Here is a 26,645-nt window from a genome sequence, read left to right on the forward strand (position 1 = left end):
TTTTTTTTAATTAATGTAACGTATTGGTTTATATGTTTTACTCTTATTTATTATATATTTTAAAACGTGATTTCGTATCACGTAAAAACGAAGTGCCACAACAACTAGTATATATATATACTACATATATAAAATATTTTTTTAAATGAGATACTGAATTATTTTACAGCAAAAATTTTGACTGTCAATTTATCTTATGAACAATTTTAAATTCTTAATACTTTCCTTGATTCCTGGCGCCAATAAAAAATGACGTCATCCAAACCTTTTAGGAAAAATTACAATTTTTATCCTCTAATTATAAGTAGTGGTAATTTTCATCCCGTTGGAATCCAATTTGGGTACAATTAACCCTCCAATCTTTAAATTAAAAAAAAAAAAATAGCACATTAAGAACAAAATACCTACCTCATATGAACCCTAAAAATTGGGAATCCAGCCCCATTCAATAAGGTGCACATGTCATATTCCGGCAATTTTCAACCAATTTTGCTTCTTAATGAACTAATTTTTTTAAAGGGTAGGAATTAATTGTCAAATTGAATTCCAACATAACTATATATAATTGTCACCCTTAAAATTACATGATAAAAAGTATTAAATGCAATTTTTGTCCGCTAATTATAGTCATATCCCGTTTTAATTCTCTAACTTTTTAGTGGTCCGAAAAAGGTCCTCTAACTTTTAAAATTGTTAAATTTTGAGACACTAGCGATCGAATTTTGTCCAAAGTTGCTGAAAAACGACGCCTGAATCTGACTTTGGCGTTTCAAAATCCGACGATTGGTATCCCAAAATTAAGCAATTTTAAAAGTTAGATGACCTTTTTGAGATCCTAAAACGTTAAAAAGGACTAAAACAAGATTTGGCTATAGTTAATGGACGAAATTACAATTTTTTTGAACTTTTATAATTAAAAAATAAGGTAAATTACTACTGACACTTTTGAAATTAATCTTAATTACAAATATTCTTTTATCATTCAAAAAATTACAAATACCCCATGTAGTTAATGGTCGTTTAATAAATACCTTTCGAGACAATTCATCATAAAGAGTATTTGTTAAATATTCGTTAATTTTAAAAAAATATTTATAATATTTTAAATAATAAAAATATTTATAATTATGATAAATTTAAGTGAATCGGCTAAGCAAAAGAGTAAAGAATTAAGAAATCAGTTTTGGTAGTACTACAAATCAGATGGCGTGAAGGAATTTCCAACCAAAACAACACATTCGTTTCTAGAGCTATATATATATATACACGACATCCATATGCCCCCAATCTTCACTCTCAACTCACTATTCAACACACACACACACACTAAATCATGGCCTCCACAGAGACTCCTGCGGCAGCAGCGGAGGCCGAGAAGGTGGCGGAAGCAGCACCAACGTCGACGGAGGTGGAAAAGGAAGCGGAGGCACCACCACCGGAGGTGAAAGCCTCCGCCGATGCACCACCGGTTGATTACTTCGCGGTGGCGGAGGTGGTGTTGAGATTGTTGCTGTTTGCTTCAGCGGTGGTGGCTGTTGTGGTCACGGTGACTAGCAACCAAACCAAACAAGTCCCTCTGCAGTTTCCTCCCTTCCAGGCTTCTCTGCCTGCCAAATTCAATCATTCCCCAGCTTTCATGTAAGTTTCTCTCTCTCTCTATATATATATACTGCACTACCTATGTACATACGATAAATAATATTTTATATTTTAAAATATATTATAAATAAAAATAAAATATATTAAATAAATAATTAAATTAATATAAAATTTGAGAAATTCAATAAATTAATTGTCATATACACCACCCACACTCTATACATTTATAAAAAAAGAAAAAAGAAAAAAAAATGACAAGGGTGTGTGTATATATATATATATTGCATAGATTTTTTTTTTTTCGTTGTACGTGTTTGCATGCATGGCCAAATAATTTTAATTATTATTTATTATTAATATACAGTATTTTAAATGAGGGTAATCGATCAAAGATTATATATATAAATAATATGATTTTTTATCATAATTAATTTATATTATAATTACAAGTAAAAAATCGTAGCAAATACTGATGATCACGATAACACAAGAATTTTAAAGGCAGTCGTAACTAAAAATCATAACAAATATTAAGACTATAACTAAAATTATGATCAGTATTAATTAATCACGGTAAGAAATTAAGTTTATGCAATAATTTTATTGATTGGGTAGATAATATTGATTATTAATAATGAATTTTTAAATTGTGGTTATTTTTATATAGGGAATTAATAATCTATATATATATATATATATATTTTGCCGTGAGTATGATTTTCTTGGAAATTAATGGTAATGTTTTCTTGCAAATCACAAAGTAAGAAATGGGATAAAATCCATATTATCCCTGTGATTCTCGAAATGTTCAAATAAGTTTTTGTGACAAAAAAATATATCACATAATTCTCTGTGTAATTTAAAAGGTGCATACTAACCTTTAGTGTATTTTAATTTGAGTTTGATGTTACAATAACAAAAATATCCTTTTTAAATCGATGGCCTATATTTAATATGATCTCAATTTGTGCCTCAGATTTAATCATGCTTATAAAAAATTAAAATATATTATTTAATATATAAATAATTATTAAATTATGTCCAACGGCGAGCATTTTGATACCTCACTCACTGAAAATTTTTAATTTATTGGCGACTTATATCTATTTTTTTGCTCAAAAAACCCTAACCCACGCCCCCATCTTCTATCGTTTTTTTCTCCGTTGTCCAACCTACCACCACCAGAAAGCCCGCCCGAAGGCGAGCATTTTGACACCCCATCCACCATAAATCTCCTAGCCTTTGATGAGTTATCTTCTTTTATCGTTTGGGAAGTCTTAACCCACACCCCCGTCTTCTAGTGCTTTTCTCTCCGCCGTCTACTGCACTTTCGCTCCCGATCAACCACCATCTGAAAGCCCAGGTTCTGGCGGTCATTTTGCACCATCATCCACCTTCGATCTCCCCTCCTCCGACGACTTCTCCTCCTTTTTTTGGTGGAATACGTAGTTCACCCTTTTTTTTCTTTTTTTTTATGTAAATCGAATTATATTTTCTATATTATATTTTAAAAATATTTATAATTTAATAAATAATAAATTTATATTTAAATATAAAGATATATTATAATTAGAGTTTTGAAATTTTCTGAAAAGATAGGGGTAGTTTGGTTCTTGTAGTAGTAAAAATGCTTATTCATACTCATTTTTCGCACATGAGGTACACTTTTATAGGGGAGGGGATAATATGGATTTTACCCGTAAGAAATGAAATAAAACTATTAATTAGAATGTTTGAAATTCTTGAACACAAAATAATATATAGTTCTATTTTTATTCGAAAATTGCTTTCTTTGTTGGGAGGAAATTAGAACGGCTACGTAAGTGGCATGTGATTTTTTTGTTAATTTTTTAATTTAATTAAGTTGTTAATAGGACTATTGAAGGAGAGACTTTTTACAAATTATATGACTATTTTCAAGAATTTCGTAAGTAATTGATCTAAAAATGTATTGAATTTTTAAATTGTGGAAAAAAAAATACAATTTTCTTTATATATATATATATAATTTGCATACAAGAAAAAGAAATAAGATTCTCATAGAAAAAGTTTAGTTCTATAATTTAGTGATTTGATATTTTTGATTCTGCATGAATCGATGTTTATAATTTAGTTCTGTAACTTTAAAATTTTGATAATTTAATCGTTTTTTGGTTAATTTGACAGAAAAATTATATATGACTTGCACATAATCAAAGTAAATTATAATTTTAATCCTATAAATTAATTTGTACATCATGAAAATTGTCGATCCTAAGTCACAAGACTAAAATTGTATTTTTCTCAAATTCTCATGTCCATATTCTCTTGAGTTCCTATTGCATAAACTCAATTATATTTTAGTTCTCTTGATTGGGCTCCATAATTTATGCTTCTGATGAATGTATCCATATTGTTAGACATTCATATTTTGCTCTTTTGGATCAAATCACGATTTATTGCGGCACAAACTTTTAAGTAAGTCGACAATTTTATAGTATTTATAATTTTGAATTACCCTTCAATGTTTGAAAATTTATAAATATCCTCCTGATGTTTGATGAAATTATGTAATCCTTGGATGGAGGTATTAAATTGTCAACTATTCATTATTGTATCTTTTTCTTTTTTTAAAAAAAAGCGGCAAGAGTGGATAAAAAATTTGAAAAATTATAAATAAATTATTCACTTAGTCAATAAAAAAAATTAAAAAAATAAAATAATAATTTTTATTCCACAAGGAAATTTTGATCAGTTCATCACAAAAAATAATAGAAACCTAACAGGGACTAATGGAATGGGCTAATTGTTAGATTGTCGTTAAAATTAGGAGAATATTGGTAATTTTTCAAACAATGGAGGGGTACTCATAATTATACCATACCTCTTTGGAGGTGATTGTAATTTATTAAAAGGAGAAAAGATTAGCACTTGATTTATGTAAATTAATAATTCAATACATCAAAAAAGCTACTTTAATTAATACCTAACTATGATTTTTTATTCATTTACCAACCAGACTATGATTAATTATAAATACTTTTCAAATTTAATTTTGCATCCTCTATTAAGTTTAAATACACAAACATTTCGTACACTTTATAAAACTATAAATATTACCCCATATTCAGTATTAAAAGTTTACACAAGTACCGTTTGGGTGCATTACATCAAAGGACATGGGATGTTTGTGTACTTGAACAGAACCTTCACTAAAAATAATAAACTAGTGCATAGTCATTGATCGTAATCGCGCAATGGTTGTCAGTTGTGGCGTTTACGAATGCTATAACTCATATTAATGGTAAAAAAAAATTACAGTCGATAATCTAAGTTTTGACATTGATTTCTATTTTACCATAATTAATATATAATTATTTACCACGACGTTAGTTCGTAACGAGTAAAATTGTAGCCGATAGTAAATTTTCTCGTGGTGCTTAACGGGGCATGTTAATGTAATTTATCCTTAAAAATATGGGTAATCATGCATAAATATTGAATAAGGACTTGTGCATTTATTGATTAAAAAAATGTTTGTTAATTAGACAGATTGAAGTTTTTTTAGCTTAGAAAATTTTTGTTTAATTTGTTTTCTGAATAATCTCCTGAATTAATAAGTAATTAAAATAATTAATATATTTTAATTGTGATGGTGATGCAGATACTTTGTGGCAGCACTCTCAGTTGCAGGGTTGTATAGCATAATCACTACCCTCTTATCATTCTATGCCCTCCTCAAGCCTGGATGCTGTCCCCAAGTGCTGTCCCATTTTGTCATATTTGATGTGGTAATCAACCTCTTACTTATATATATATACATATATTGCAAGAAAATTTTATATCAATTCTTTAAGCACTTAATTAGGAAAAGCATTAAATGAGAAACTTTTATTTAGGATAATTATACTAATAATCAATTACGACCACCCCTCTTGAAATTTGGTATAATTATATAAAATTTTTCATTATTTAAAAAATTTATAAATACCCCCAGATTTTAATGTTCGTTTAACAGCGATCCTATTCCGTTAGCCTCCATTAGATTTCCATCCAATTTTTATGATGAATTTATCAATATAACTTTTTGGATTATAAATTATAATTTTTTTTTATATATTTTTAGTATTTAAATGGATTATTTATTTTAGGGATAATTTTATTTTACACTCCTAATTTGTGGTCTATTTACATAAATTATTGATGCATTCTAGACAATTTACATATACGTCCACCAAAAAGGTCGACGTCATTTCCACAAATCACCCCTACTCTTTAAAAAATTACACGTACACCTTGAAAAAAGTCACCATCATTACACAAATTCACCCCTGCTTTTTGGCTGTTAGGGGTGATTTTTTTAGTTATACAAAAGGTAAGGATGGTTTGTGTAATTAAACAAACCATAGGACGTTGGGTGTAAATGTAATTATCCCTTTATTTTACCCACCCTCAAAAACTTTTTATATTTTTTTCAAATATTTTTTTATTTTTTAAAAAAATCAATAAGAGTAAACTAGTAATGCTATCCCACTCTTCAAGGACTATATAATTATTTTTTATTTGTGAATGTATTTAGTATTATTTTTTTTAATAACGATAAATATTTATAATTATGCCAAACCTGTCGTGAACATAATTGTAATTTACCCTTATACCACTAACATCACCGAGGTTTAATTAAGCAATTCGTGCAATCATATTTTACGTTTCAGGGTCCACTCTAATCATTTTTAACAGGACAATCAATATTTTGGATAATTACACTTACACCTATACACTTTGATTAAATTACAAACAGTCCCTTGATTTAAAAAATTTACATTATAACCCATGTATCCATGTATTATTACAGATATCTCCCTTTCCTGAGGGCTGAATGATTTTGAAAATCCTTAATTGGAATATGATTATAGGGATGGTATCAATGTAACTTCTCAATTTGGGGTTTTTCCATAATAAGTCCAAACTTCAAGGCTATTTATATAATTTTTCCAATTTATTTTTCAACTACCGCTGGAAATTGTGGGTAGTGCAAACTCTAACTTTAATTATATTATAAGAAAAAAACCTTAATTTTAAATAATTACATCATAACCCATGTATTCATATATTCCATTACAATTTCCCTATGTCCTCCAGGCTGAATGGCTGTGGAAATATGTAAAATATGACTATAGGGATGTCATGTCACCATAATTTCCCAGATTGGGGCTGTCTATAATAAATCTAAACTTCAAGGGTATTTATGCAATTATCCATTTTTATGTTTTTCAGCTACTGCTAGGAGTTGTGGCTTCGGCAACTGGTGCTGCAGGTGCCGTTGCATACATAGGTTTGAGGGGCAACTCCCATCTCGGCTGGAAAAAGGCGTGCAACGTCTACGACGAATTCTGCAAGCACGTCGGATCCTCCATTTTCGTCTCGTTGTTTGCTTCCATCGTGTTGACGTTGTTGGTTTTACTCTCGATTTACTCCCTGTCTAAAAAAATAACAAAGTAGCTTGATCAGTCATGAGTTACGGGCATGATCGAAGAATTTTTAGAATTGCCCTTGTTGGATGATCACTAGTATTTGTGGTATTGTGGATCAACTGGGATTGGTATTCTTGTGTGTGTGTTTGTAGGCATGGTCTTGTGCAGTTGATAGAACTTTTGATTTGATTGTGTACATATTATTGATGTATCATGTGCTTGACGGAAAGTTGTAATGAAAATGTGTTGTTCTAAGTTTGATCACATTGTAGTATCTGTTTGGAAAATTTGAATTTTATGATTAAAATATTGGATAACTACAATTATATCAATTAAGATTCGGTATAATAAGGAACACTCTCTTATTATTAGAAAAATTATCAATACTGTCATCAAATGAAAAATAATTATGTAGTCTCTTTGAATGTAAATTACTATGACCCTGTTGATCTTTTTTTCCATAAAAAATATTTAAAAGAAATTAAGGGTGAGTAAATTAAATAATTCATAGGGCAAATTAGTCCATAAAAATATTTTAGAAAAAATTTAAAGATACATAAAATTATCATTTATAATTTAAATAGATATTTTGATTAGTACACAATAAAATTAGATAGAAATTTAAGGTGCACAGTGAGTCGGGTTGGCTTAGAATCAGCACGAACCAGCTCGAAAAAGTACGGCCCAAGATTGGCCCACTATCATTTATGGCCGATCTTGGGACGATTCTAGGTCTCTAAGTGGGGCGCAATTGAGTTCATTTTTCAAATCCAAGCCAAGTCCATAGATCGGCCCAGTTGAGGTCGGACCAAGCCCAGACTAGTATTTGGCCCGAATGTGCTTGTTTAATTATCTTTTAAAATAAATAAATAATAAATTAAATCCCACAAAAATTATGTATAAAAAAAATAGTAATTAAGAATATATAGATCAAACTTAATAAAAAATAGCTCAACAAGCTCGGCCGAGGCCCGATCCCAGGCCACTGGCCTAGGCTAGTCCTAGGCATTAATTTCTTGGACTGGCCTAGGCCCAGGCCGAACCAGTCCATTTTTTAATTAGTTCAATACAGTCTTGGGTTGGATTAGTCCAGCCCGGCCTACTGTGCATCTTGAATAGAAATGTAATAGAGGCTAACAGATTGGACTCGTCGTAGACCAACATTAAAATCAAGTGAATATTTGTAATTTTTCAAATAATAAGAAGATATTTATAATTATGTCAAATAACATAGAATATCGTTGTAGTTTACCTTAAAAGTAATTACAAGATAAATGATTCACGTGATTTGAAAAATTTTCTCTTACGACCCTTGGTGTAGAATTACAATTTGCAAAGTGTCTGCAAAGTATTGTAGAATTACAGTGTTACCCCTGAATATAATATAAATTATTAATAATTATAATAAATTAAATATTTATTAACTACAAAATTATTATTTTTTGTTATTAATACATATATTAAGACATTTAATAATTATATGTTATTTTTATTATATTTATATATTCATAAAATAATATATTTATATATGTATGTATATATTTTTTTTGTAATCTTCGATATTCGGTTCGATTATATTAACCGACATAAAAAATCAAAATCGAGCCGAATCACCAAAATTTATATATATATATATATATATATATATATATATATAAAAGACACGAAAACTAAATCAAATTTTCTGTTCTCTATCGGTTAACGAAAAATTTCACATCCCTAATTCCACTTTCATATGAAAATTGACTCATTATGTACAGATTGAGATATGATGTAATCTTTGTATACGTAACATGTATATATTAAACGAAATAAAATATGTAGTCAAATTTAAAGTAAGTACGTCCATCACAAATTAAAAGAGAATAAGTAATTAACAGAGAGAGAAACTATTGAAAAATCTGATCCATGATCCACGAAAACCTGAGTCATCAACCAGATCACAAAACAGTCAACCCCAGCATTCTATTCCATTTGATCACTTGTTTTGTTTCTCTTGAAGAAAATTCCAATCTCCCAAACCAAATGAGAAAAAACAAATATATATTCTTACACTACATACAGTTTACTCATACGAAGGCAAACGATGGATGAGTGCGATGCTTAAACCTGCTTATAATTCACTTCAGGGGCGCCTGTAAACGAGAACAACTCGTCGTCTAGGTGGATAGTAGCCCTGCGTTGGCGGGGGAGTGTTGAAAATCATCAGCAGTGCTAGAGCAAGAACGATCACAAAACAGATAGTCATCAAGTCGAGGCCGCCACCGTCGTCCGATGAGCAACAACAAGCCATCACTATGAGCAGATTCAACTAATTAAGATCCCCTGTGATGAGTTTTATCTTGAAACTGCTGATGAATTTGGACAGATAAAGAGATGGGGTTGTGGTTTGAGGCAGTTGGGAGATGATTTCATGTAATTGTTGTTTTCTTTCGACCTCCTTGTCTGCATAAAACAGCAGTTTGTATGTTTTATTGCAGTCTTGTGCGTACTTGTTTCACTTAATATATACATATGTTGTGTATAAAAATACTTTTTAAAATATGAAGTCATAATAAATTCTATATTATTTTATGTAAGGTGTATAGATGAAGTACAACACAAAGCTCCATTAAGAGAATATTTGAATTGATAAAAGGGCTGAGTAGACTTAGATCCATTCTAACCGTGTGAAATTATACGTTCTTTCCTCCCTGAAAATCCTTCATTTATACTTAACCCCTTCTGTTACGATTCAGACTAAAAATATTAATATTAGCAAAAAAATTACATAAAATCTATAATTTTGCGCTCGTTTAACCTTCACATATATGTTTTGTACTTATAACAGGGATCAATATAATATATATAAAAAGAGATTGTAAAGTCAACATCATTACATTACTGCTTATAAGTACAAAAAAATTAAAAGTTTATATATTTTTTTGCTAACATCATTATTTTTTATTCAAATTCTAATGTAAAGGGATCAAGTGTAAATAATAAATTTTTGAAAAGGGTATAAGTATAATTTTAAAACTTCTTTCAAGAAAAATGCAATTTCACATTTTAAGAGGGGTCTAAATATAATTAACCTGATAAAAATATATGGTGGAGGACTAAGTGTGGATGGAGTTAGGTGTATATTAATATTGAAGTTGTATATATTATTTTAACAAACATACATTAGTTTGCATACTCTTTTAATTTTTTGTTTAAAGAGTGGGGGATGGTTGGTGTTCACCTAACAATTATTTATTGGTCAATAATGGATTTATTTAGCTAATTTTATCAAGAATACAATTTTATTAATGTGTGTTTAGTTGCATGGATGATTAGTATACTTGTCGCTCATAATTATGTAGGGACAAACAAATTTTTAAACTACCCTTATACGTTTTTACTGGATATATCAGATGCTTGATATACTCGATGGTTAAATACAAAATCTCGAACATAATGTAGCAGGGATTGCAAGTTAGGATTGTCGATATTGTTGCCCTCTTTATATATACGATAAATTACATTAACATTCCGTGAGGTTAGGTCAAATTACACAAACACCTCATGTCTTTTACAAAATTATAACTACACCTCATGTAGGGTGTTAGTATAGTTTCGTTTTTAGGGGTATTTGTATAAGTTTTGCCTTTGAATAGAAAATGTGGTTATAATTACAACAATAACCTGAGGAGATGTAGCTGTAATTTTGCAAAAGATAAATAGTGTTTGTATATTTCGATCTAACCTCAATATTATCAATATATAAAGTAAAGAGAGTGAAGATTTATAGGCACACCAAATGCACCAAGGTGGAGAGCAAACAGCATACCATAGCCTTCTCAGTGGAACCAAATGCATCACAGTGCAACAAGAAACGGTGCAGCCATGAACAGTCTTATGGTGGCAAAATCATGAATTAGAAATAAACATGTATAAGGCCTGTTTGGATACAAAAAAAATATGTTCCTATCTGAATGCAACATGACTTACGTATGGACAAACCAATACAACACCAAGACAACTTTTCTCAATGTAATACCTAGATCTAGTTTACTGTTTTCCAATGGAAGGAAGAAAACTTTTAGCATTTACAAAACCATCCCAAGAAATATGAAAGACAAGGAAGCAGTAATACCGGCGAAAGAATGTTACAACTAAAGTAACTCAATATTTTCCCAGCTTGAGTATGAGCAAATTTCAATCTTGTGAAGAGCGGGATAATGTTATCTTACATGTTATCTTGATGCTTGTTCAAGACATAGCGATTATCTTTCCAATTATCCTTCTTTGATGGCTTCAAGTTTCTTCTTGAAGCGCCGACACCAGCAGGGTCCGCCAACGGGCCTGACCAGGTTTGGATGGGTTCTTTGGAGTATGAGAAGTTCATGGAGCTGAATGGGATGTCAGGAGGATCAAATGCTGGATCGACGAAATGTGGAGATCCGGAAGGATGAATGAGTCCCCCATCTTCGTGAGGAGGAGGAAATTTCTCGCTTTTGCTCTTTGCATTTGCATGGGTGATTAGTCGTTGCCTCTGTTTCAGGGGGAGTACAAATTAGTTGTTATAAGTCTGTACATCCATAACAGAAGCACATCGTTGGACAAAAAGACTTGTACATCCAAAAGGGCAGAAACATTTTTATAAAGGTTGTAGGCAGAGATTCTGTAAATATGTAGCTAAACTAATCACGGATAAAGTAGAATAGATCTATATTTAGTAGATAGTCATTAAATTTCAAGTTCACAATACGAAAAACCAACAAATAAAGATGCTTTTGACTGCTGAATTTTAAATAACATACATCAAGATTGGCCCGTAGCGGCGCATTGGCTTCAAGGGCTGGGATTCCTCGGATTGCACGATGGCGTGTCCGTGTTTTCTTGACAACATCACCGCGTGTTTTACTTGTAGCTCGTAACCTGAAATTGTGCGACTCATATCAGATATTCCAGGGACATGTGCGCTGCAACTGGACTGCCATCTGATTTCAGAAAAATGTGTTCCAGAAAAATTTTCCAAAACTCATGTTTGTTCATCATGTCCAGAAGGATTCGTGTAGAATTTATTTCCCACCAATTTCTCCCCTACCCTAAATCCTAACCATATAGTTTGCACTTATTCTAACAGTTTCGATTATCAGGATCCATCCATTCACAGCATTAATTGTTTCATTTTTCTCCCACCGACAAAAAATGAAGAAAAATGCATAACTTGCTTACAACATACAGGCTCATCATACCATTACCTCAACCTGGTGAGAAATCAGGAGTAAAGGTAAAAATAAGCTCACTTCCATACCTTCTTGCTTCTTCATCCCGACGCTTAGCATCCATCTCCTTACTTGGTGGATACTTCGGAAGGCTGGAAGGGTCACACGCATACGGTTTGGTCGTGAAGAACTGAGAGAGAACAAAGCCATATATTTCAATTTGATAATCAGTTATAATCATAAATAAAAATGACTACTTAGAACCTACTGCATAGCAAATTGTAAACACGGACTTATTACATAACAGAAACAGGAATGTCGGAGAGAGGGTTTCCTATGTTAGAAGCACATATATACACACACATACTTCGCTTCTCAATGCAGCTGTAGCAGTTTGCCTATCAGCAGGGTCAATTGCAAGCAGAGTCTCGATTAAAGGCAGTGATGATGGCGGGAAATCCTTGAATGTCTCTGCTATACATCTTTTGTATGCTTGCTGGGGCTTGAATATAGTTGCATGAGGAAGCTTCGACTTTTTCCAATATTCTTCGGATGGAGAACCACATAGCTTAAAGATCCGGTGCAGCTGTTCCACCTGAGCACAACAAATAGTGTTTTATCAAGTACATTTATGCTACAAATCAGGTTGTTATGCAAATATGTTATTGGCAGCAGCTCTGAACATTCAGTATCAAGCAGGCTGCAAATTCACCCAACAAAAGGGACTAACAGAATAAGAGTTGAACTCATGGTCAACACCAATCATGACAATTCTTTATACATTTTCAATGTGTTGTGAAAGGTAAATAGAGCATTCCTATTCATTCATAAGCCATGTAAAACTACTTAATCAAAAAACATCCAATTACGATTAACAATAACTTCTGCTTCATACAGACCCAGACATCTGAAGATATAGCCAACTACGGGATAATATATCACCATTTTTACATTAGGCACACTAAGATGGTTGGGAAGGGCCATATTGAAGAGTACATCACTTATCACGTACAATAATAGCACGTTATACTATTACTGTTACTATAAAGTAAAAGTAGGTGGTCATAAAGAGTTCGAGTAGAATAAAATTTACCTCTGTCCGCCCCGTCATGATGGGCTTCCCAGCAAATAGCTCAGCCAAAATGCACCCAGCACTCCACAAGTCCACACCTACACCATATTCAGTGGCACCAAGAAGCAGCTCCGGAGGCCTATACCAAAGAGTAACCACACGACTAGTCATCGGTTGCTTATTGTTTGGGTCAAAGAAGGACGCCAATCCAAAATCAGCAATCTTAAGAACTCCTTCATCATCAATTAGGAGATTGGACCCCTTAATATCACGATGCAACACATAGCGATTGTGACAATGTTCAAGACCAGACAGTAGCTGATGTACATAGCATTTTACCTACAAAATTAATCAAAGTGTTAAAGTAAGGACAAACTCACAAATGTTCAAGAGAAAAATTCAGGGACTAGGCCTAATAACATATTTAAAACAAACCCAAAAAAAAAAAACATGTCACCTGAGGCTCTGTGAACTTTATTCCAGGGCTCGATGCAAGGCCAGCCAAATCATGTTCCATGTAATCAAACACCAAATACAAACTAGATGACATCCTTGATGTCACTAATCCTTGCAATTTCACCACATTTGGATGATCCAAACGTCGCAAAATCAAAATCTCCCTAGCCATAAACCTCACGCTCTCCGGCTCCAAATTGTCAAATCTAACCTTCTTTAGTGCAACAATCTTTCCTGTTATAGTGTCTCTAGCTTTATACACATTACTATAAGTTCCTTGCCCAACCTAACAGGCAGCAAAAAAACGAAAACCAAATAATAAGCAACTGAAACACAACATCAAATCATCCAAACAAACAAAAACGACAATGACGAATCAAACCCACTTGCCTTGTCAAGCTTTTCAAATGTATCAGCCCGACGAGGAATCCACCCTCGGATAGCCTCTCCTGCAACTGCCACAAGCCAAGGCGGCCACCCAGCAGCAACTTGCTCACCATGAATATGCTTAGGGGGATTACTTAACCTAGGATTCAGCCTCGACCTCCTCTTCTCGTTTCTTGATCGCCTCATGTTCCCATCCTTCTGTTCCTCCTCACTATTCCCACCATTCTGAACTTCACCATCAACCTCCTCTCCCGTACTCACTGAACCACCAACTATTTTCGGGCTCCTCCCTGACTCCACAGCAAACTCTCTCTCTCCTCCCTGGCCTCTGCCATTTCCAACTACGGCATTGCCATTATGCGGCCCAGATGGTGAAATTTCTCTCCCAAAAACACACCCCATCTCTCAACAATCCTACCCCTCATTTCTCACTACATAGCATAATCTTGCCAGTCAGTCACAAACCCACCAATAACGAAAAATAAAACCAACGGTTATGCGAGACAAGCATACATAAAACTACTATCACTCAAGAGCGAATAAATCAAATAACAATCTTTTACTCAAAATCCGAACTTTAACAACAGAATGCAGAAGAAATTAACTTTACATTGAGCAAATAAAACTAAATGAGGTGCAATAAACACTTAAGAGTACAATTAACAGTGTCAAGCAAGAATCTTGGAAGTATAATGGCAGAAGAACCCTAGCTTTAATGCCCACGAAAGCAGAAACAGCAATCATGATTTTGTGAAAGCCCACGATTTCTGGTGGTCAAAAAATGAGCTACATGAAATATGAAAAGCAAAGCCCATGTACAGTATAGATTATCGATTGCTTTGTTACGCTTTTTGCGTTTTCTTGGGAGTTCCTCTTTTTTCTTTTTCTTTCTTTTTCTCTTATCTATCAATATTAAGGAATAATTACTCTCTTGTCTCCTAAAATTTGGTATAATTATATATATATATATATATATTTTTATAAAATTACATCTGATACTTTTGAGGTTTGCTTTCGTCTAACAAATAAGTCACACGTTGGTGAAAATTCATTCAATTTGTTAATATTAAAAAAATGTTACATGAAAATTGATACTTACCCTCAACTGATTTATTACTGGCTAGTTGTAGGTTAAATAATTTTGTTCTTACTAAATACCCTTATAAAGGTGAAAATATACCTCCTCAAATGCATTAATGTACGAATACGTATAAGAATAATTTGATCATAAAAAAATTTATTTGACATGTAATATATCAATTCGGGATAAATATAAAAAAAAATTATTTCTTATTTTAACTAACAGAATGACTTATTTGATAGAGAAAAGCAAACCTCAATGTGCTAGTTGTAATTTTTCAAATCACAGGAGGTTTAAATATAATTACATCAAACCTCATGAAGGAAAGTGTAATTATCCCTAGTATTAAAGAATAAATTATAGCCACCTACCCATTCAACATAATAATACCTTCTCATTATTTAAAAAATTATGAACACTCCCGTTAAATGAAAAATAATTATGTAGCATCTATACAATGAGGTGGACATTACTACTTTATACTTGTTAAATTTTTTTAAAAAATAAGAGCAATTAAAAAATTGTAAAAGATAAAAATTAAGGGTGGATAAAATAAATAATTCATAGAAAATATTAGTCATAAAAAATATTCTAAAACATTCTAAAAAATATATCAAAATTATAAGTCATAATTTAAAAGAATCATTTTGGTTCCTTGACCGTAAAATTCGATAGAAATCTTCTGGATAGCGAAATCGGCTTTTCGTTAGACAAATATTAAACTTAAGGAGGTATTTATAATTTTTTAAATAATAAAGAGATATTATAATTATATCAAATTTTAGGAGATTGGCTCGATTTTGAGCTCGAGATCAATTTTCTTTGTTCATTAGCTCGGGAGCCTTTTTCTATTTTTTTAAATTTTTTATAAATATTTTTATTTTTAAAATTTTTATATATTTAATTTCATATTCAATACTTTATATCAAATTTATATTAAAAATTGATCATATATTATAATTATTAATTAATATCATATATTCTATTTTAAATAGTAATAAACTATGATACTTTTATTTATACATTTAATTTTTATACACAAACAAGCTTAATCAATAATTTAGTATATTTTATTATTTTTTTAAATAATTATTTAATATAACACAAATAAATTTTATGTTATATTTTAATATTTATTTGTAACAATTAACTTATGATTTTTTATCTATTTGTGAGTTTTATATTTCTATCAAGATACATAATATCCATCTATTTTGTTACTTATAAATTTATGTCAAAATTTAGTGATTCCTATAAATTAATCTAAAGATCATAATAATAATAATAGTAGTTAATGATGGTTGAATGATCATACATACATATGTGCAAGTATTTTAATAATTTAATGCATATATATTTTCTATACTTTTATTATAATACAATTTTTATTAAAAAAAAACGTACAAACCAACAATTCTATTCCCTATTTCTCAAAATTGAGCACCAACTTCTTCTTTCTCCCCCAATTTTCAAACTCAGCAACGGACCACAGACAAGGACAGGTGAGAAGTCGCTGAAGACGAAACCAAAAGAGGTGGATGCCTCTCTCCATCACAAACATTTTGAGCCGACCCATAGAAATAAAGTGCTCAACACATTTATTTTTATTAGTCATTCATATTATGTTTATATATACTACTACTTAATTAAATTAAAGTTATAGATTTTGTTTTCCTCATTTAAAATCACTCAAATATATATTTGCTCATGCAAATTGTACCCTGAAAAATCACTCGAAAAGGCACTTTTCCACCCTCAGGACAAAAGAAAAAACACAATTTTCCTCCATGAAAATATGATTATGTTTGCATGTTGCAATTAAGGCACTTTATGTGCAAAGTATTGATCAACAACAGAGTTAAATGGAGTACAAATTTTTCTAGATTATATTGTTTGTTGGATTCCATATACAGTGGTTTTATGATTTTTCTAACATAAGAAGACTAATTAAATAAATTGTAGCATTTATCTTTAAGTATTTCTTTTTCTTCAAGACTTGCATACATATTCTCCACCTTTTGCCAATCGTATTGTTGTTCTCACACATACTGTAGCCAATGCCTGATTGACATGTGACGCTTTTTGAAAATTTAAAAATATATTTAAACTAAATTATGATTTAAAGCGGGAAGCAAATGAAATTACACGTTGGTCTACCTCTACCTCGGTGTGGCACCAAAATGTGATCAAAGATCTTTCACCGTACTCTCACCTATCATTGAACATTGACACAATACAATTATTATCAGTAACTCCATTCGGTATCTAAATGTACATTTATCGGTCATCAATTTATACCATACACAATACAAAATGCAGTTTGGGCAGGAGTCAGTGCATCTGATAACAATGGTGATTGTCACTTACTGCAGAGGGGATGAAAATTGCATGAAGAACAATCAAATTCAAGTTCTCAATGACTCAAATGTTTTTCCCAAAACTTTGCGTATTTTGCTAATTTGCAGATTCTGATAGTTAAATCCTCTAACAAGCATGAATAAATGAGAACAGAAGCACCTTCTTGAATAAAAGAAGCTACAAGTTTACTCCAAATATGTTATTCAGTTGCATTATTGAAATTCCACACAGCGTCTCTTGCCCCCCGACTGCTTGTGTTTGTGTAGTTTTGAGGTCAAGAATTTCAATTATATCACTAAGGGTTAACAAATCCAGAATGCTAAATCATGGAGAGTGTATGAATTAGTGCAAACAATTCTCACAATGAACGTGGGATCATCGATGATTTACCTATCATCATAATGAGGCAAAGATAATGAGGCCGCCTGAGGGAATACTTCAGGTATGATTGATGACTATATGCCACTTGCTTCAAAAACATCTCGGGCAATGAGGTTGATCACACAAAGTTTCTCAAAGAGACTCAAGGAACTGCGCAAAGCTGGGATATTTTGGCTCCCATCCCAGCTCTGCACGAGTTTTGGAGTTGTTTAATTTCTTACCCAGAGGACCAGTTGTTCCTGTAAAAATAAGTTGAAACAGGGAGTTCCTATGAGACCTTAACCAAAGTACTCAAACTTCAAATTAATTATACTCCTAGACAAGGAAAACCTAACCCGTAAAACCCTCGAATTTCTGATTATATTTTCCACTTTTGTTAACCAATTCCATCACTTCCTTCCTGGATAAAGGGTTATTATCACAGCCAAGAAAGATCCGCCCATGGAGTTTCCTTTTTAAGATGGAAATTGCAAGTGAAGCTGCATCCTGCATAATTAACAAACCGTTGCATTAATTCAATTTGTATATAAATCTTCCCAGATTATAAAGCATGGCAATAATAAGGTAATTTATATTTAGATAGAGAGGGGGGCAGAAGAGGTTAGTGAATCTAGTAGCAAGCATCACCTCATAATGTATTAGATTAAGGATGTGATCAGGCCGAATATCAACACTGCCTTGCTTCAACCAGTATGTATGGGCACCTCTACCTGCTTTGTACTGCAAGTTAAGCAAATTTGTTCGTATGACTCATTTCCAACTTCAAAGTGTCTGTCAGAGATCAGTTTTATATAAAAAGGATATGTAAAGCCCAGCCAATCTAAGAATGCAACCATCAGCCTCCAACACTACTTTCTCCACATTAAGCAATTTATCTGTCCTAGGGCTCCTCCCAACTGGTACTACTGGAGTGTCCTGCAAAGCAAAGAACAACTCATCAATAAACAGTAGAGTAACAATGGAAGTTTCAGATTGAAGAGAAGATAAGCATTTCATGTACCCATACTGAGGGAGTGTTTTGTGAGCGCTTTAGAAAAGCGTTTTTCAGCTTTTGACTCTCATAAAGCACTTTAAAAGTGTTTGGGATGCCAGCTTCTACTTTTGAAACAGCTGAAAAAGCGCTTTTAGGCCAAAAGCTGGTATCCCAAACTCTTCAAAAGTTCTTTTTTGGAGCCAGAAGCTGAAAAGCGCTTTTCTGTAGTTTTCCAGCAAGTAAAACCTCCCTTTAAGTTGTAAGTAGAAAAAAATTAACGGTGTTACCAACAGAAACTTGTCAAACTGCAGATGAGATATGTACCTCGTCACAGTATCCATTGTCACTGCAGTCATAGGTAGCGGAGCTTGAAGTAAACAGGAAAGAGCCTTCACCGTTCCATTTTAAAGTAGCTTCCCTAGATTATGCAATTTACACAGTGAAAAGAACGAGCACTCACTTTTACTATCTAATCCATAAATTAAAGTATTAAGGTAATGGAAACTCTTTTTTTTCCCTAGAAATGGTAAACAGAAAGTTTTTTGTAAGCAAGACGTATGGAAATCTCAACCTATTGCAAGCATAAACATTTTCCACATGCACTTTTCATGCCATAGCATGATACTAATCAAATTCTAAAGCAATTAACTCCTCAACTCAAGGCAAAAGTAAATTTTAATTCGCTTGCCAACCAGGCCCCAAAAAGAATAAATAAAAAGATATAGTCATCAGCACCCATCAGTGAACCAGTTATACGGGCCTTAAAATAACAGTTTCCATCGCTTCCCTTCCTCTCCATTCCCTTTCATTTGCTTCCTTGTGTTCAAACTGAAGATGGAAAACATTACACCTGTAAAATGATGGAATACCTTCTCATGCATTTTACACTTTCCTACTCTGTGCTGAAACTCAATCCTTGGACGAAACTGTATTTCATAGTTTCCATAAAGAACAAACATAAGCATTTGGAGGGCGCTTCAAACAAGCAAGGCCACAATTTAATATAACAAGAGCTTTATTAATGAAATCTACAGGGCTGTAGCCGCAAGTGACTCCTGCAAGTATATTACTTAGCTGAACCAGTGGCCCCATGCCAGGAAGACTCAATTTGACTTAGGTAGGCACTCAAGAAGGCATCTATTCTCCAATCGTTCCAGCCATTTTTCAAGATTTTTCCGAGGCACTGGACCTTAAACGACTAGAATAGCAAAGGTTCTTTAAAAGTCTAAGTGTATAGATGTCAATTTTTCCAAGAAAACAAAATTGTTCCTCTGCATAATTGCCAGGAAGCCGCCAAAACATATGGCATGCTAATAGCAGAACAAGATATGAACTTCAGATATGCTTTAAAGAGGTTATGTAGGAATGTATTCTTAGGTATACCTGACTTCACCAGGATAATCTGAATTTCGGGATGGAGGGGCACAGAAAATCACATAAGGGAACTTATGAGCCACCTGGGTTCCCTTAAGACATGGACTAATCCCCAATTCTATTAACTCATTGTGGTGATCGCTTGTCAAGGTCTGCCCGTAAACTTGAGAACCTGGATGCTCCTGTACCAGTAAAACATTCACATTGTATCTGGTTAAAGATACACATCCACTTTCACATACACAAAATACAATTGCAAAAAGGCATTTAGCACTTATAACAGTGAAAAGCTCAAAGGAATAGCCTATTCTCAAATATTATTCAAAAATTTGTTGCCACCAAGAACTCACAAATAATAAATGTTCTCTAACTAGACATCTTCACTACAACATTCATCTTCATCTATTATATCATGTTAAATCTTTAAGTAGATAGATAGCAGATGAGTTGATTCAAAAAATTTCTGGGACAAAAGTACCTTTAGCCAGATTTCAGCCACTATGCGTCCTAGAACGCCTGGCCCCACAATCAACAAGTCACTAGCTCCAATCACCCTCGTAGATGAAGCTTCCAATTCGCCGTTAGGCATACCTTCACCACGATGAACTTCATTAACTGAATGAATTTAACTGACACCGTATAGTCAAATAGTTATATAGAAACAGAAACACATATTATAGAAACAAACAGAAACTAAATACAATATAAAACGAGGTCATACATAAACAAAAACTGTAGAATTCTGCATCAATATTCACTTACACATAAAATTCTGATTAAAATTTAGGGTTAATTACACTTTCACTCCATCTGAAAATGCGAGCTTATACTTTCACCCAAAGAAGTTTCAAAATTATACCCACCCCTTTGAAAATTCACTATTTACAGCTCACCTCCTTCTGTTACATTTTGGACAAAAAATGCTAAAATTAGAAAGAAAAAAAATTACATAATACCTCGCTCCACATAAGTATATTATATCCCTTTATAAATATACATAGATTTGTAATTTCTGTAATTTGTTTTCTTAGCATTAATCTTTTTTGTACAAACCTTAACAAAAGTATCGGGTGTAAAGAAAGAATTTCTTGAGAGGGTGTGAGCGAAATTTCAAAACTTTGGGTAATTTCGCATTTTGACAGATATAAGTGCAATAACCCAAAGATTTAATCAAAAATCACAACTACCAAAGTAACAATATAATGCCATGATCACAACAGAATACCCATGTACACACTCTTCCACATATAATTTTCACAAGATTTAAAGAGACCCAAAATTCCAAATAAGTTCTTATAAGTACCAAGAAAACACACAGAAACCTGCTTCTGCGTGCGTTAGCGAGAGAGAGACCAATACCGGTGGCGGAGGAAGCACTAACTCTGACAGAAACCGGAGTAAAAGACGCCCTTAACGCCACTGTAGAACGACTTCGCCTGAATGCAGCGGAACCGAATCTCCCCGCAAACGAAAGAGATGAATAACCTAAACTGGGGTAGCTTAAACAAGCAGAATTCACCTTCTGAGAACTTCCCACGAATTCAGCGCAGCTCGCAATGCCGAATTTGGTTGTGCCCATTTCCCCAATTCAGATTGGGGTAGTGATTAATGAGAGAGAAACAAGAAATAGATGAAATTTCTCCTTGATTTTGCTTTAAGCGGTTATTTTGCTGGGAACTGCGATGAATTGCAGGCAGTGAAACTGCAGAGACTGAAGCTTTTTGGTGAGAGACTGCAGTGGCCGTTGTGAAAGTGCTTCCTTCCCAATTTAGAGGGTGAAATTCAGTTTTAGCCCCACAAACTATATGGTTATTTTCTGTTTTCCCCTTCAAGTTTTGAAATTTTGCATTTTGGTCCTTGATTAAATAATAAAAGGAGTTAAATAAAAATTAAATTAAATTAAGAAGTGTTGTGGGTTTTTATAGTTTGATGCCGCAAAATAATAACATGAATAGGGGGTGTTTACAAGAATGTAAAATTAAATGTTTTTTAAATTATAGCTTAAATTAAGTTAAATAAGGGTACTTAAAAATACAGTTTTTGCCTATGTTTCTCTTGAACTAAGCTAAAATAAGCTAAAAGTTATAAAGTATTGAGAAATGTGCTTATTGTAATGTAAGGTATTCTTGTAAAAAGTTAATAGTAGACACCCCCAACATACGAGGAATTTTGCATTTTGTCCCCAATCTTTTTTTATTTATTTAACATTCAATCGCCCAACCTTTAAGTTTTGTAGTATCTTGCCTTTTTTGTTTCACTTTTTTTTTTTTTTTCAGTAAAGGTAATTTTTATTTAGTAAAAAAAGTGCAATAGTACAATACAACTTGCTTAATCTAAGTGATTTTCTCGACAGGCTAAGGAATCCGGTATAAGCGGTAAAGCGCACAAGTGCTAATAGCAGTAGGTAATTCTACACTAAGAATCATCTGTTGCACATCTCGAACCATCAGCGCACCCACAATGCTTGTATCTCTATGTACTCCATCAAATCGCCTAATGTTGCGCTCACGCCAGATATGGTATACACACGAGGCCAAATGAGCGCGGTAGGCCGTAGAAACATAGTGTTTGCCTCTCCATCTGCGAGCAACCCATAAGACGTCAGTAGCCCAAGCTCGGTTTAGCCAATCGAACCGAAGTTTGCATCGAATCACCCTCAAGCAGCCACGCGAATAAATGCAGCAAAAAAAAAGATAATCATGGGTATGATGTTTTTGGAACAGTATCAAGAAGCTAGAGCTAAGTTGAAATTGGGTATGCTCCAAGTTTAGCTGTGTCATCTATTGGTTTTCTAGGTCATTGTGTTGAGTTATTTGGGATCCTGATAGATTGTTTAGATAGTAGCAATGTCATTTGTGGTGTTTTCTCTTGGGCCTATGTACTATGTTAGTTGGGGGTTGTGCTTTAGTGTTGTCTGTGTTATTGTTGTTTGTATGTTAGTGTTAGTGTTGGTGTTGTCCGTGCTATTGTCTGAGGCAGGTTAGTGTTTTGTTGATGCATTTGGAGACTCGCAGTGCTGGTTTTCTCTATTAATATAATCTCATTGCTCATTACCTAAAAAAAAGAAAAAACTAATTACAAAGAATTCACATATAATAAAACAAGTATCTATACATATGATGTGTGAACAGTAAGATACATACTTTTCTAACCTCAATTTTTGAAACTTTGATAAAACTTAAGCTCATGAAATTGGTCAATCCTGAGTCATCAATACGGTAAACCATGTGGGGTCTTTTGTGGGCTCCACACCATCAAAGGTATAAATTACTTAAACCACATTAAGAATTACAAAAAAGAAAAAATAAATAAAACTGGAAATTACTCGCGATCCAAATACAATAATCACAGTTCTTAATTATTTCCTACACCAAAAAAAAAAATGATCAATCTTGAGTGATCCGCACTACAAATGATGTGGGATCTACACCAGCAAAGGTACAGATCACCTAAACCACGTTAAAAATTACCAAAAAATAAAAAAAACTTGAAATTAGTGGCGCTCCAAATACAATAATCACAAGTCTTAATTATTTCCTACACCTAAAAAAATGATCAATTTTGAGTGATCCGCATCATAAATAATGTGGAGTCCGCAATGGGCTCCATACTATTAAAGATATAAATCATTTGAAACAGTTTCGAATGTTAAGAATTGTAGAAAAAGAAGAAAGAAAAAAGTTATTATACGAACTTGAAATTAGACACACTCCAAATGCAATAATCACAATTCCTAATTATTTCCCACACCTTAAACTTAATTAATGTTTTGTTCTTAGTAATTATTGTTGATTAGTTGTTCATGATACACCTGCTGCCCAAACACACAGATGCCCAATCCCATGATTGGCTATGATTATATGTCCAGTCAGGAGCAAGCTTTTACCTACCTCAACAACTCAATACTCCTGTTATGATTCCACATCTTTGTCATCTCCTCAATTTGTGGTTGAAAAATGGGATTGGCAAAACCCGGAATAACGATATCCAACTTTCTTAATTTTATCCTTGAATTACTTGAGTTTGAATTCTATGTCTTCACATAGACACCACATTTTAAGACAAATTGTGTCAATATGTCAATGTTAGCTAACTAATGGGAATTTTTTTATACTTCCCATCTGAGGTGTGAATAATTGGATTAATGCGTTTATAATGGTATTATATATGATTCGCCGACTGATAATTTATATGAGTACAGATTTACATGGACGACCTTATCAGACTCGTTAACTAATAGTTTTCTATAGTATATATTATTAAGTTGATAAATTTGAGTTTTTGTTTCGTATTATAAAATAATATCAAGGGGAAAAAAACGTGTATAGTATGAATACTTTTTTTTTAAATATAATTTAGGAGTTTAGTAATTTAGTCCCTGAATTTTTAGTAATAATTTCATAATATACGAGCAATTATGAATAATAATTCGTTTAATTGATTAAGATTTATTTTAAATAGTCATTACACAAATATGGGAATAAAAGAAAAAGAAATAATAATAATAATAACAAAAAAATAGTCCAATGTTTATTTCCTTATAAAAACAAGATAATAACTACATCATTGTAAAATAAAAACCTAAATAAAGTCAATTTTTATTTTATGTAAATTACGATGACTTTTCCTGAGGTTTCACATAATTAGGAATACCCTCTTGTTGTTTGAAAAAATTACTAATAATTCTCTAATTTTAACGATCATCTAACAATTAGCATATTCCATTAGTCTCCATTAGGAATGATTTTTTTATGGTGAACTGACCAAAATGTCCTTATGGACTAAGAATTATAATTTTATTTATTTTAAAAAAATTTTATTGACTGAACTGTGCACTTTGTTAAATACACTTTGCACCCTGAACTGTGCATTTTATCTCATTTACACCCCTAAAGTATGAAAGGTAACAAAAATACCCCTAACAAAATAATTTGGCATTGATATGATAAAAATGCCCTTCACTTACCCCTATACTTTTTTATTCTACTTCCTAAAATATGTTTTATTAAAATATCTCCCCAAACTATTTTAGTGATTTAAAATTTCTCATATTTTATTTTAAAAATAATATTTATAATTTATAATTTTTTATAAATTACGAAACACAAAAAATATTTATAAGCTCAATATATGCAAATATATTTTATAAAATAAATAAATTATGTTAAATAGTACATGTAAATACGTGCCAATAATGCATATAACATTATAGAAAAAGTATGTTATATCACTTATAAATTTCTATTCAATTACATATCCACATAATAAAAATATATCATATCATTACTTAAAAAATATAAAAAATTATTTATTAATTATATTATAGATTTCCACATGTTACAGTATATACATGTTTGATGTAATATTTTAAATTTTGTATTGATAATTTATTTATAAACAAAAATTCAATATATATAAAAATACAGGCAAAAATATATAATTTTTTTACCAATTATATAAAAAATATAAAAATTATAAAATTTATGGAGTTTATACAGATTCTATGTTCAATATATAAATTATAAATTTTTGGATAGTATTTATTATAAATAAAAAAAATTATAATAATTTAGATGATATTTAGGAGAATGATGCAGTAGAGATATTTTAGTGGTGTAAATAATAAGCGCATTTTCGTCAAAAATTAGTGTATATAATGAGGGACCATCTTTGTTATGTTTTATAGTTTAGGGGTGTAAATGCATTTTATGCATAGTACAGGAGTGCAAAGTGTATTTAACCCCTTCTTTTTATAATTTTTCAAATTTTTTCATCCACATCATCTAATTTTTTTTTATGATTTTTTATTCTTCTTAAAAAATTATAGTAAGGGCATAATTGACAATTTCATCCATCCAAAAATTACATAATTTCATCAAATATCAGGGGATATTTATAATTTTTCAAACAACGACTAGTATTCGTAATTATGTCAAACCTCAGGGAAGACCGTTGTAATTTATCCTTTTATTTTGTTGTACAAATATGAAAAAATAGAGACTGATCAGAAAGGATTACGCCTAAACTTATACAGTGACTTATTTTTTATATAATTCAAGGTACTATGCTTTGAGCCAGCAAAAAACCAGAACCCTGATCCATCAGGGAACAACTACATGTCAAAATCATACGTTCAATTTTACCAAACGTGTCGACTAAAATTTAAATTCACATTAAAAGTGTGTACCAAAACAATAAAGACAGTTGATCAATATATATATATATATATATAACAAGAAGCAATCTTCTTGACTACTAAGTAGCTAGTACATGCACTATCATTATCAAATGTATACTCCATATGGTTAGATTTTTTAGA

General features: G+C 32.0%; 3 protein-coding genes across 6 annotated transcripts; 1 reads left to right on the plus strand and 2 right to left on the minus strand.

Moving 5' to 3' along the window:
* The first annotated feature begins 1,276 nt into the window (after positions 1-1,276).
* Positions 1,277-7,316, plus strand: LOC105156916 (CASP-like protein 1). Its single transcript, XM_011073177.3, has 3 exons — positions 1,277-1,638; positions 5,243-5,369; positions 6,856-7,316. Exons 1-3 carry the CDS (start codon positions 1,334-1,336, stop codon positions 7,078-7,080), a joined length of 657 nt encoding a protein of 218 aa, XP_011071479.2. The 5' UTR covers positions 1,277-1,333; the 3' UTR covers positions 7,081-7,316.
* A 3,613-nt stretch (positions 7,317-10,929) lies between these two features.
* On the minus strand, positions 10,930-15,076 carry LOC105156917 (putative serine/threonine-protein kinase At1g54610). Its single transcript, XM_011073178.3, has 7 exons — positions 14,163-15,076; positions 13,774-14,058; positions 13,338-13,655; positions 12,612-12,839; positions 12,334-12,434; positions 11,837-11,954; positions 10,930-11,568 (listed from the first exon to the last, which is right to left on the minus strand). The coding sequence occupies exons 1-7, from the start codon at positions 14,559-14,561 to the stop codon at positions 11,263-11,265; spliced, it is 1,755 nt and encodes a 584-aa protein (XP_011071480.1). The 5' UTR covers positions 14,562-15,076; the 3' UTR covers positions 10,930-11,262.
* Positions 15,077-17,204: 2,128 nt separating this feature from the next.
* Positions 17,205-22,079, minus strand: LOC105156918 (uncharacterized). Of its 4 annotated transcripts, none has more exons than XR_016064442.1 (9): positions 21,686-22,079; positions 20,805-20,917; positions 20,336-20,508; positions 19,277-19,370; positions 18,783-18,894; positions 18,607-18,695; positions 18,315-18,465; positions 17,989-18,218; positions 17,205-17,452 (listed from the first exon to the last, which is right to left on the minus strand). XR_016064442.1 is itself a non-coding variant. In XM_088878245.1 (8 exons), exons 1-8 carry the CDS (start codon positions 21,903-21,905, stop codon positions 18,112-18,114), a joined length of 1,059 nt encoding a protein of 352 aa, XP_088734371.1. In that variant the 5' UTR covers positions 21,906-22,079; the 3' UTR covers positions 17,759-18,111. The 4 variants fall into 4 exon arrangements, 1 of the variants encoding a protein (XP_088734371.1); XR_016064443.1 differs by having other exon boundaries at positions 21,649-21,788; XR_016064444.1 differs by having other exon boundaries at positions 21,630-21,748.
* Positions 22,080-26,645: the final 4,566 nt, after the last annotated feature.

Source organism: Sesamum indicum, linkage group LG3 (genome assembly GCF_026168435.1).
Source record: "Sesamum indicum cultivar Baizhima isolate 11 linkage group LG3, ASM2616843v1, whole genome shotgun sequence".
Classification (NCBI taxonomy): domain Eukaryota; kingdom Viridiplantae; phylum Streptophyta; class Magnoliopsida; order Lamiales; family Pedaliaceae; genus Sesamum; species Sesamum indicum.

Excerpts from the sequence above, each read along its gene's own strand:
- LOC105156916 (XM_011073177.3), top strand. The coding sequence starts at position 1,334 with ATGGCCTCCACAGAGACTCCTGCGGCAGCAGCGGAGGCCGAGAAGGTG. Across the intron at positions 1,639-5,242 it reads AATCATTCCCCAGCTTTCAT|ATACTTTGTGGCAGCACTCT; the intron begins GTAAGTTTCTCT and ends ATGGTGATGCAG. Across the intron at positions 5,370-6,855 it reads ATTTTGTCATATTTGATGTG|CTACTGCTAGGAGTTGTGGC; the intron begins GTAATCAACCTC and ends TATGTTTTTCAG.
- LOC105156917 (XM_011073178.3), bottom strand. The coding sequence starts at position 14,561 with ATGGGGTGTGTTTTTGGGAGAGAAATTTCACCATCTGGGCCGCATAAT. Across the intron at positions 14,059-14,162 it reads CATTTGAAAAGCTTGACAAG|GTTGGGCAAGGAACTTATAG; the intron begins GCAAGTGGGTTT and ends GCTGCCTGTTAG. Across the intron at positions 11,955-12,333 it reads CGGGATGAAGAAGCAAGAAG|GTTACGAGCTACAAGTAAAA; the intron begins GTATGGAAGTGA and ends GCACAATTTCAG.
- LOC105156918 (XM_088878245.1), bottom strand. The coding sequence starts at position 21,905 with ATGGGCACAACCAAATTCGGCATTGCGAGCTGCGCTGAATTCGTGGGA. Across the intron at positions 18,895-19,276 it reads ACAATGGATACTGTGACGAG|GACACTCCAGTAGTACCAGT; the intron begins GTACATATCTCA and ends TTTGCTTTGCAG. Across the intron at positions 18,696-18,782 it reads TAGATTGGCTGGGCTTTACA|AAGCAGGTAGAGGTGCCCAT; the intron begins TATCCTTTTTAT and ends ACTTGCAGTACA.